Here is a 12,292-nt window from a genome sequence, read left to right on the forward strand (position 1 = left end):
ATATTAAAATGAGATTTTTATCTGAAGGAAATCACTGTGTTACAAAATGCACCCAGAATATTCTTTGATAATTTACATAGCTCAGGAAATAAAGCTTAATGGTTTGAAAATTGTCTCATTCTTTTTATTTTTGAGGCAATTTTTAGTTGCATAATGTATAGCAGATTTTAAGGATGGTAGCTTTATATTTGTTTTTGATGCAATTTATATTGTGGCCATGATTTTGTGAACAAGGAGCATCAACGATCTCTTGATAAGCTTGAATTCAGTAAGCTCCGATAATTTCTTGCTTTGTACAGGAAATGTATGGTTATTAATGATTGAGAAAAAACATTAACCTTATAAACCTTAGCCATTTAGAATTGTTTGGTGTTTGATTTGATGCTTTCCTTATTTAATCTAGCAAATTAAGCCTGTTGCCTTAACCTATGTTGCATCCTTATGTCTAATTCAATATAGTCTGATTTGGGTTTTTTGCGATTTCTTGTTATAGAGTAGGTTTCCTCACTTGGAGGAATGCACAATCAGAACAAAGAGTTAAATGTATTATCAGGAAGCATTTCTGTTTGTTCTCTTGGTGGACATCATAATTAAAGCACACATTTAGGGAAATATGGTATGGTTATTTCAGATATGGTGTGGAGATGCTGCTTCATTTAATGCTTGTTTCAGTTATCACAACTACTTTTTGTTTGAAATTAGCTTACCAAGTGATTCTTAATAATATGATATTGTAAATGGCATCTGGGAGCTGACATCAGTGAGGTCTCATATTTTGGCAATCGGTAGTGACCAGTTATTAAGTTAGGAGGATTGATGGGTGATCTCCTTGGTTGAATCATCTGTAAACACCAAATGAAATGACCTTTATCAGACCTGTTCTAGTCTACCCATTCTCTGATTTTAAGTATTTAGAGTTGGTTTTGTTGATGTGTTTTTAGCACCTCGAACACAAAATAAAATACCATGTATTCTATCCTCTCTTGAACAAAGAAACCTTATATGCTAAACAAATGTCATCAAATAAGGAAACTCCAAGGTTTACAATGCGAACAATTGTCTTAATGCTCGAGATAGACTTAGTGAATTTGATGTGAAATTGCTGGAATCACAAGGGGACTTACGTTTATGAACACCGTTGGAACGTGGAATCTATACTAACTCACTTGGAAAATAAAAGATAAAAGAAGATAAGGCTTAAGAGATCTAATCTATTCCTAAGAACAATGATGACAATGGATGATACTTAGATAGACGAATTCCTTCATATCAAGCCTTGCTTCATTAGGATGACAACAACTACACAAAACCGATTCAATCTTCTAAGGAAATAGAAGATTTTCACCCTGTAAATACATCATCCAAATACCCAATGCTGACGCAACTTGAATACGTTTTCACAGTCGAACTTAGTACAATGATTAGGCTCAGGCTAACTTTACACTGTAGTTTACAATCAGCAAACCACAAAAAGTATGAACCAATGGATTCATCACAATGTCTTCATAAGCATCCACCATGATCATTGAACTCTAATGAATCTCGAGAAGTAACAAGGAACCATGCAAAATGTGGAAACACAACACATACATCCACATAAGTTCAATGGAAGTATTGAATTGATTTCAACATAACTTGGCAACAATTTCAAGCTTCCTTATCCTATTCTACTCTACTGCTAATTGCTATCTCCAACTACTAACTATTAACCTTTACAAATGAGAAGGCTGAGCCTTATATAGAGGTCTCATTACATTTCAAAGGCTCAGATTGATTCAAGGTCAATGGTTGAGATTTAACAAAAAAACCCTAATTAGGGTTTCTTACAACAAGCCCAATAAGAAAATTACATTGAATTGGACACATATCCCTCTTTGAATCTAACCAATGAGAGAATAGGTTAGGTATGTGAAACAATATTTGATAAAGTGCCATGTGTCGCTCCACCTTTGGATGAGTCAGGTTCAATGTATTTGGATGTGTTGACTTGTCACAACTTGAATGGTTTGAATGTGAATAGGATGCCACCTCAGCTTGCCTTGTAGATCATCACAAAGAAGTGTTTGCAACTGAGCAATATTTCTTGATACTCAACATTAGCCAGCTGCCTAATGTGATGATGATGGGGCATATTCCCAAATTGTATCATCTTTGGATGATCAAGCAAACCTTCAAAATTTGCTTAACTCTTCTCAAACCATCTGCTTCCTTGATCACATTTGCATTTCACCTTCCATACTTGGGAATCCTTCTTGAGATGCATTGTATCCTAATGATGCTTGCTTCTAACTTTTGTGATGAACCTATGCTTTGATGTTATTTGATGTAGACATTTGCGATGATGCCCATGATTGATTTGAATAGCTTGCCTTAATGAAATCTTTCTTTATATTCAGGAATCAACCTCTTTGTGATGTATTTCATTTTGAACTTCCTATCTCCTGGTAGTCTTAGTGAACATGGGCTTGATATAGAAGTATATGCATGTTATGCCAGCCTTGGATACCTTGATTTTGCCCGATTCACCTTGTAGATCTGACTTTGATTTCTGGATTTCTGAAAGAAATTCAATATTGTTGTTGCTTCTTTCATCCTCATGTTGTAGTCTTGAAGGTATAACTCTCTTGAATACTTGAACCTTGGTGCAGAGATGTTCCTCCTCATGCCTCCTTGTGTTCACATTTCATGCCTTGATCCTACAAACAATCAAATCACAAATGAAAACATTAAATACAAGAAGTTATATCATATAACTTTCTAACCTTTAAGCCCTACACAACTTTATATATAACATATTTAAGACACCCATATGCATAAGAAGAATGGGTGCAAATCTAGCCCCCTCTTGCAGGGCGGTTTTAGAAGGTCCCTGTGCACAAAATACTGAGCATATTTCACATAGTTGTTCGCACACATCAGTAAGGTCGGCTAAGGGCTTTGTGTTTCCTCCAAGTCGGCTATGCTAGCCCTTTTACCACTGAGGGATAGGTATAAATGAAGGCTTGATGCAACACTTATCCTCACAAGTCAAAATTAACCAACATATTCTGCTTCGTCTATGAATTCAAGCCTAATTTTCGCATGCAGGTCTGAGCTTTTTGTCTCTTTAAGGTCTGATTCACATGTTTGGAGGTCTGATCTTGGATGTTACCTTGGTCTGAGCTTTATGAATGCTAGGTCAGATCCCTACTAGCTGCAAATGGAAGCTAGGATTGCACAGCAGGTTTAAATAGTTCCCTTGTGCAAGGAAACGCTGAGCGGCTTTGAGGACTAATGTTGCACAAAACATGTAAATGTTGAGGCCCATTTGAAGATCTTGCTTGCTGGTTAAGACCCATGCTTGCACTGCTCCTTGTATCGGATTGAAATTTTATCAAATGATGATTTTACACTCTCCCTATATAAGCATCCTAGATGAAAGTCTCATTTCCTCTGAATTAGGCTGACCTTGCATTGTATTTGAAATGTTTTTCATCCTTCATGAAGAGGCCGACTTGACACTTGATTGAATCCTTTATCCTTCATGCCTTTGGGAGCATGTAAATTCCTAGGCTGCATGGTGGGTTCAGAAGCCTCACTTGCACAATTCTATCGGGATCTAGGTAGGTGGTTGCACAAGTTCTTTAATCCCCATCTTAGCTGATTTGAATGTTCTCTATACCTTGTCTAAGGTGTTTGATTTGACCTTGGCCAAATTGACCTCAAACCCCTTTATCTTCCTGCTTGAGCGCAAAAGCAAGGCTTCTTTGCATTGGCAGGTTTAAACCATGCACAAACATGATGAAGATGAGAGCACATTTGACAAAGGTAGATGTACAAGCTTAAAAATAGGAAATTTCACTCTCCTTGAGCGCATTAGGCAAGATAATGTGCACAAAGCAATGCATCTTGGTAGGGCGCACCTGAGAACCTCAGTAGCACAAAAGTTGCATGTAGCGCATTGAGAGGGGTGCTTTGCACAACCTTGATGCTGCAGTGGGATTTGTTAAATATGAACTTCCTCAAAAATAGTTTTATAACTTGTCCATTAGCATTTTGAACGTGCTTGGTGGATTGGTCAGCCAAAATTGTATCACCATTCTTAGTTCCGAGTGTAATCTTTCTTTCATCACCATTGCTTATGCAAATCTAATTATACCCATCTGTGAGATCTATCTTTGAGAAATAGTGTGTGCTGCTCATGCAATCTATGACACATCAATGCTCAGTAACCACAAGCTGGTACTTAATAGTAGTCCTTTTGAATGCGCAAATTTTGGTACAAATCCTGCACTCTTCTCCCTTTATTACAAGTACTACACGTAACAGGTACTGTGCAAGGACTAATACTTTTTTTCAGCAAGTATTCTACTTGTCAGATCAAGTCTGCATTCATATTTGGAGTCATGCAATGTGGTGCCATACCAAGTAATCTAGATCCTAGGACGGTGTGAGATGCCATGCATTGGCAACAATCTGCTTGACATTCTTGTGTCAATTATATCTAAATACTCCTAGAGCAATGCAATGACTCCAGGCCTTAGAGCTGTGTGACTCTTCTTCCTGTTTCTGTATGGGCTTCATTGCTAGCACATATTATGCCATTATGAGCAACAATTCAAACTTCTTACTATCTCTCATGATGGTGAAAGTGTTCTTCCTCCCGTTATGAATGGCCTAATTTTTGTATTGCTGTTGTTTTGCCAATAACACATGGCAAGCGTCCATTGAAATCACATCACACAAGATTTCTTTGATGTTTCCTCTAATGTTGAATGCTACGTTGCACTATTAACTGTGGTCCTGTTTTTCCTCTTATCACCGTAGAATATTGATCTTCCACCAGTTATCCCACTCTCCACTCCATTCATTTAGCCTTTTGTAGCAAAAATCTGAATTTATTCATGTTGGATTCCTAACATTGGAATGCAGATTGGGATGTTTTGAGGTGCCTTATGGAGAGTGGGAACAGATTTAATAGGGTTCATCAGTATTTTTCTTGAAAAGTATTGACCATGTCACAGCTTAACTTTCTTCATTGGTTCAAATAACTGTTTGAGTCTCTCTCTCTCTCTCTCTCACACACACACACACACACACACATTTAAAGGTAATCATTTTGTGTACTACTCTTAATGAGCACTTTCAGACATTTTTGATGTATTAAGAATTCTGTGCTTCATAAGGCATCTAATGCATGTTTGAATACTATATTTAACAATTGATTGGATTCTTTTTAATTCCTGGAACTTTATGTGCTGATGTTTAAGTCAGTTGAAGTTTTATAGGGGTCTTCTTATTATTGCTGATCTGAGAAAGTATTCATAACCTGGCAATCTACTTGTTCAGGCACTGGAATCGTCTAGCACAGTGATTTTGCAGTTTAAAGATGACAGTGCAAAGGCAGAATGGATGAAGTCTCTTGTCCGAGCTACATATAAAGCATCTGTAATATCTCACTTTCCCTTTGAAGAAAGTGAAATTAATGTTTCCATCCATGGAATCTGACTTTTTGTGCTCTTTGCAGGCTCCTCCATCTATATGTGTCCCTGGAGATCTAAGTAGTGATGAATCTGAAGATGAAATTTCTCAACCAGCAGTCCTATCAGAGATGGCAAATTTGTTTGTTATTGGTTCTCTGATAGAATTGAAGCTTCTTATCTATGGAAAGGTACTCTTGAATCAGCAAAGCCAGTTATGTCTCTATGATGACTTTTAATATATTTTCAGAATTTTTTGGAATTGGTGTGCCAGGAGTCTTTTTAAGACTGACAGACCGACTTTGTAATCTGTTTTTGTCTTAATATATTTTTTGCCTTTATGTATTAACAAAAAGGCACACGGTTACTATGGTGTATGTAAGAGTAAGCATTTTTCTTTCTCCAGAATATGAAATAGGGCATTGTTAATGCTTGTAATGTACAAAAAGATACCATCAATGAGTTTAAATGATTTTTAACTTCTGTTCTCAGTTGAATGAAGACTTGTCCATATCTTTTGTATGACATCTTATACCAGGGTGAAGAAGAAAGTGATAGTTTTAGTGAAGAGAGAATGCTTTTGGAACTTTGTGCTGATGGAGGCAAGGTGAGGCTCAACTAAGCCTAATTTAAAGTTGCCTTTATATTTTACCAAATATGAATTCCAGTACGCAATGACAGGAATAATTTAATTTGTATCTATATATAAAATTAAAGGAAAATGTAGCTTTTTGTTTTCACCACAGAGACCAAAATTTGTTGTATGAAGATCCTATTATGCAAGCATCCCACAGGGGGATTGTTGTTCCATTTACCTTTGTTTTTTAATTTTTTGTTCATCAAGTTATATGACCATACCAATATGAATTACAATCACCTTCACCATCAGGCCAAATCAGTTTTTCTAGATTTCAAATGAATTACTTTTTAGACTGATCCCATAGCAGTGAAACATCGCTGGTTTTCATTTTATACCATGGTTCTCATTCACTGCAGAATGTGTTAAGATAGATTTGTCATTTGAATTGGTCAGATTATGTTGGTTGGGCTTCAATGGCATTGATGAAAGGAAACATGGTTTTCTATAAGTTCTCTTAGGGTGTCTTCATGTGTAAGGATTTGAATGCTTGCATTTTCATCATAGTTATCAGGAGACACACACCTTGACTCTTGGGATTCCTCTCCCATAGCAGAAACACGCTCTCCAAGAAACCCATATGGAGATGTCTCCAAACATTAGGAGACTTCATCAAGTTTCTTTGCCTCTCCTATACGTCTTGTATAAGCATGCCTTGAAAAATAGGAAAGGTTTCTCAGATATATCACATAAATTACACTAGATTTTTTTAAAGTGCTGATATGCGGTTGACAATAAGTACACTAATAGACTTGTAATTTTCTATATTTTCATAAAAGTTTACTAGTTTTTCTTGTAGTAGAAAATTTCCTTACTGAATTCCCAAAAGGTAAGAATATGAACCGAAACTATTGACTTTAACATATGTATGTGCATTGAAGTTTTATGAATTGATTGAAAATATGGTCATCTCCAAGGTTGCCCATACCAAAATAATAGTATTCCACTCGTAGTTTGTTTGTCATCTCTAGGTGATTATGGTTTCAAATATTTTTTAATGATGATTATCAAATATCAATATAATTATTATTTTTAATATAATTTATCATAATCTACAAGTCAAGCTGAGGTGGCATCCTATTCACATTCAAACCATTCAAGTTGTGACAAGTCATCACATCTAGATACATTGAACCTGACTCATCCAAAGGTGGAGATTCCGAACTGGATTTGCGCATTGTACCAACAAAACTTCATTTGTTGAGCCCACGTCAGCCCTGTAAGTGCCCATATCTGATTCTAGAAACAGGGTCTCATTGGCCTGGTTATATTCGGTAATCATCAATTTAAGCCTAGGTTCAGACTCAATCCGGATTTGATTTGCTACACCCCTCCATGGCAGCCACATATGGGTGAAACTGGAATGCAGCCAGCCGTTAAGGACGCGGGTCCAGTCTCGGCTTAAGCAACATGCCATATGCTCCTGGGATGTCCACTACCTGGATATCAATATACATTTGGATGCGCGGATCCGCTGTCAATTGCATGTGGATATTGTTCAACTCGCCCACCACAGTCACTTCAGACTTATCTAGTTGAGTAACTTTTCAGTTAGTCTTGGTGGGGGTTAGGCCTAGAGCAGTGCATACAGATAGAGGCATAACATTAGCTGAAGCCCTTGAATCTATGAGACAATTATGCAAATTTTTACCAAAGATTCTGAGAGTTAAAAGGAAAGGTGGGGGTTCTAGCTTCTCGGTGAACAAATTGATAGTAGGTTCGGATGGGAGTGTGTCATTATTCATGATTGAGATATCCTAAGTTCTTCCTCGTGCATGCACTCCAAAACCAGTCTCCATGGGCTGATCATTTGAGAGTTCAGGTTGTGCAACATAATTCACCGTTGCACCCCTAGGATTTGTTGGTCCTCTTACTTCATTGCCGACCTTCTGGGGTTGCTCCGATGGCACTCTTTGTCCTGAGTTCTCATCGGTTCCTTTGGACTGAACGGGTGGGGGCTCCTTAAGGCTGCCTAAGACCATCTCTAACCTCGGAAACTTTCATCAACTCAGCGAGGGACAAACTAATTTTGATCTTCTTGAATTCATCTGCTACCAACTGGCCTAGTCTGGTAATTTCTGTATTGCTAGATGGTTTAATACTTGGGCCCTGATTTGTGGCAGCAGTTGGCTGACTTTGAAAAATAGGTGCTCTAGGAGAAACTTGTGTCTTTTGCGGCTGACTTTGGCTCGCATACTGCTGCGGTGCCTTAGGATAACTTGGGTTGTTATTGGCATTTTGATCTGGAGGAACTTGAATATCTTTTGGAGGCGTGGAAGTAGTGTAAGGGCCACTATTGCTGTTCTGGTTGTTATTGTTTTAATACCCCCGGTTGCCACGTTGGTATTGCTGAAATGCATTCACATCAGCGGGCTGGTTTGGGTCTGCCACCTCATTTTCATCCTGATTAGGGAAGAAAAATGGGGGAATATAGGTCTCTAAAACAAGCGCTGTATCATATCTTGGTGATGGAACTATCTCAAACCCGGTGGGAGGAAGCGCTGGTTGAGGCATTGTGTTCTCAACCACTCGCTGAAATATATTGGCTGCCACCTGAAACTCAACACACTGCAGCTCTGAGTGCTGGTTAGTATTATGTAACCTGCACCAATTAGATAGAGCTGCCTCTGCCAAAAATACCCTATCTATTGGCCTGTTTTCCGATGCTGGTGGGTTATCTAGTGGAGTAGGGACTCCTCCGTTGTTAGGACGGGTGTTCCATGTCCTTGTAGGCCTTTGATACCCTTGGTACTGATACTGATTTTGGTGCTGACCTTGTTGCTGATTTCTCTGACTATTCTGCAATTGGTTATTCTGATTTCGCAAATAAGTGACTTCAGAGGAAAGTTTCTTCATTTGCTCAGTTAATTCCCACATCTCATCCTTCTCCTCTTGAGTTCTAGATGATACTGCAGTATTTTGTAGATATACGGCTTGTTTGGGAGGGATTTGAGATATAAGCGGTCCTGGGTGGAGCACCAAATGATTTGTAGGTTGCTGAGGCTGATATGTAAGTACAGATTACAAAGCAAATTACCTTTCTATCATACCCAAACCTTTTTTGAAGTGTTCAACCTTCACTTTGGAAAGTGGTTTGGTAAGAATATCTGCTGTCTGATCTCCTGTACAAATATATTCCAACTGAATCACATTCCTGTCTACCATATCTCGCACATAATGGTATGGAATCTCAATGTGCTTGGATCTATCATGGAACATCGGATTTACTGAAAGTTTTATGCAGCTCTGATTGTCACAATGGATAATAGTAGGTTTCATTGGTTCACTGAATAATCCCACAAGCAACTTCCTGAGCCATACTGCTTCTCGGGCAGCCATGGAAGCTGTGATGTATTCGGCCTCAGTATAACTCTGTGCTACTGAAGACTGCTTTCTGTTGATCCAAGATATCATGGCTGAACCTAAAGTGAAACAACATTCTGAGGTGCTTTTCCTGTCAGTCACACTTCCAGCCCAATCTGAATCTGTGAATCTGTGTAGATCTAGATCAACTCTCTAATATTTGAGACCAAGGTTTAGAGTACCTTGTAGATATCTCATAATGTGTTTCACTGCTATCAGGTGTATCTCCTTTGGCTCACACATAAAGTGACTCAAAGCATTAACTGCATAACAAATATTTGGTCTTGTATTTACCAGATACATCAGGGACCCAATCATTTGCCTGTAGTGGGTAGGATCAGTGGGTTGTGACTTTGCTGCTGCTTCCTTAAGTTTATGAAGATTTGTTTCCATTGGAGAGGTCATGGGTCTGCAGTTTATCATTCCAAATCTCTTCAAAATGTCCAAGGTATACTTTCCTTGGTTTAGTATAATGCTATCAGAATTTTGCCATACTTCCAAGCCTAGGAAGTAATGAAGGAGTCCCAAGTCCTTCATGTCAAACTCTTTAAAAAGATCTTTCTTGCATTGATCTATAAGGTGATTTTCTCCCGTGATTAATAAATCATCGACATATAAAATCAATATTAGCATATCACCTTTGTTTTGCTTATAGTAGAGATTAGGATCTGCATCATTCTTAGAGAAGCCTAGTTCTGAGAGATAAGTATAAATTCTTTCATACTAGGCCCTGGGAGCCTGTTTAAGCCCATAGAGAGCTTTCTTGAGTCTACACACATGAGACTCTACATCATGAATCTCAAACCCTTCAGGTTGCTCTAGGTATACTTCTTCTGAGATCTCACCATTAAGGAATGCTGTCTTAACATCCATCTGATGAACTTTCCATCCCTTTGCTGCTGCAATGGCTAAGACGACTCTTACTGAGGTGTATCTGGCTGCAGGTGCAAATGTTTCTTCATAATCAATTCCTTGCTTTTGAGAGAACCTTCTGGCTACAAATCTGGCCTTGTGTTTTTCAATACTACCATCTGCAACATGTTTGATCTTGAAAAGCCATTTGGAAGAAACAACGAATTTTCTAGCTGGCCTAGGAACAATTTCCCAAACATCATTCTTCATAATGGACTGATATTCCTCAGACATGGCATCCTTCCATATTTGATGTTTAAATGTATCTGATACATTGTTAGGTTCAACTTTTGAAAGATCATTCATAAGGGCAACATAGCTAGTGAATTTGTTAGGCCTTTTGCTTTCTCTGAAGGTTCCTGAAGGAGCAACATACTTCTGAGCTTCTTCTACAGTTTTGGTGGCCCATAATGGTCTTTTCTTGAGATTTTCTCTAGGTGGGTTTTGAGTTTCACCTTCATTTTCCTCAAGATTCTCCCTCTGAAGCTCAGGAGCAGGGTCGTCATCTATGCTAGGGGTAGGGATATAGGCTTCAGGTTCTATTGAGCGTTGGGCTCTTTTGAAGGCTAAGTCTTCTTCAAAGATTACATCCCTACTCAGTTCAATATTCCTCTAACCAGGTATATAGATTCTGTAGGCCTTGGAGGTTTCACTATATCCTACAAGTATTCCCCTTTTTCCAAAAGGCTCTAATTTTAATCTTTTCTCCTTAGGTACATGAATATAGACAGGGCACCCAAATATCCTAAGGTTGTTGATATCTGGCTTTGTTTTATCTTCCTTAGGGGTTTTATCTTCAAGATGGGAGTGAGGACATCTATTTTGTATATATACAACAGTGTTGGTTGCTTCCGCCCAAAGATTGGTATTTAGATTCTGATCAAGAATCAGGGCTTTGGCAGCTTCTACAATTGTCCTTTTTTTCCTCTCAGCTACCCCATTTTGTTGATGATTATAAGGTACAGTAAGCTCCCTCTTAATCCCAGTATTTTTACAAAAATCCTTAAACAACTCTGAGGTGTATTCCCCCCCATTGTCAGTTTTTAAGGTTTTAATTTTATTTCCTGAGTAGTTTTTTGTTAGTGATTTAAATTCCTTAAACCTATTAAGGATCTCTTCTGATTCTTTACATTTCAAAAAGTAGATCCAAGTTTTCCTAGAGTAGTCATCAACAAATATTACATAATACAAAAATCCCTCTAAAGAAGGTACAGACATAGGTCCACATACATCAGAATGAACTAACTCTAAAACTTTGCTTGTTTTCCTAGTACTATTTTGAAAAACACCCTTAGTATTTTTACCTAGGGCACATCCCTTGCATGCCCCTGAATGATATTGCTTTAACTTAGGTAGACCTGTGACAAGGTTTCCCATTGATGATAAAGCTCTAAAATTCAGGTGACCTAGTCTTCTATGTCAAACTTCATTAGCATCTGTAGCTTCATGGATTAGGGCTAGGTTGGGCTCTGTGCACAACTCATACAAGTAGCCTTGTCTTTGACTGATGGTTTTAGCTTTCTTGATAGATGAACTCCTTGGCCAAGCCAACACTCTGTTGTCCATGAAGGTCACTTTGTGCCCATTATCCTCTAGTGCTGATATAGAGACTAGATTTCTCTTGATGCCTGGGACATATAGTACTCCTTTAAGTTGCAATGATATGCCTGAATTCAGTTTGATGGTGCAGGTTTCAACTTCTCTGACTGGATGTGTGGAGTCATCTCCGATAGTCACTTCCTCATCATTCTCCTCTATCATGGAGTCTAGCACTTCTCTAAACCCTGTAATGTGTCTGGATGAGCCACTCTTGATCACCCAGGAGTTAACCTTGTTTGATGCTTGGTTTGTAAGTGCTGAGTAGACTACATACTTCTCGGAGTCATCTTCCCCTTTAGATTTTCCTGCTTTGGCAAATGTG

The 12,292-nt window shown here is 38.3% G+C and overlaps 1 protein-coding gene across 3 annotated transcripts in view; it reads left to right on the forward strand.

Moving 5' to 3' along the window:
* Positions 1-12,292, forward strand: part of LOC131042467 (uncharacterized) — a 254,284-nt gene that overhangs the window by 99,355 nt on the left and 142,637 nt on the right. For all 3 annotated transcript variants that reach the window (XM_057975760.2, XM_059220584.1, XM_059220580.1), the window contains 3 exons: positions 5,329-5,427; positions 5,507-5,650; positions 5,998-6,066. In XM_057975760.2, the coding sequence (XP_057831743.2) occupies positions 5,329-5,427; positions 5,507-5,650; positions 5,998-6,066 (312 nt within the window). The remainder of the gene's footprint in view (positions 1-5,328; positions 5,428-5,506; positions 5,651-5,997; positions 6,067-12,292) is intronic.

The sequence above is a fragment of the Cryptomeria japonica genome, chromosome 1, assembly GCF_030272615.1.
Source record: "Cryptomeria japonica chromosome 1, Sugi_1.0, whole genome shotgun sequence".
In the NCBI taxonomy this organism is placed as follows: domain Eukaryota; kingdom Viridiplantae; phylum Streptophyta; class Pinopsida; order Cupressales; family Cupressaceae; genus Cryptomeria; species Cryptomeria japonica.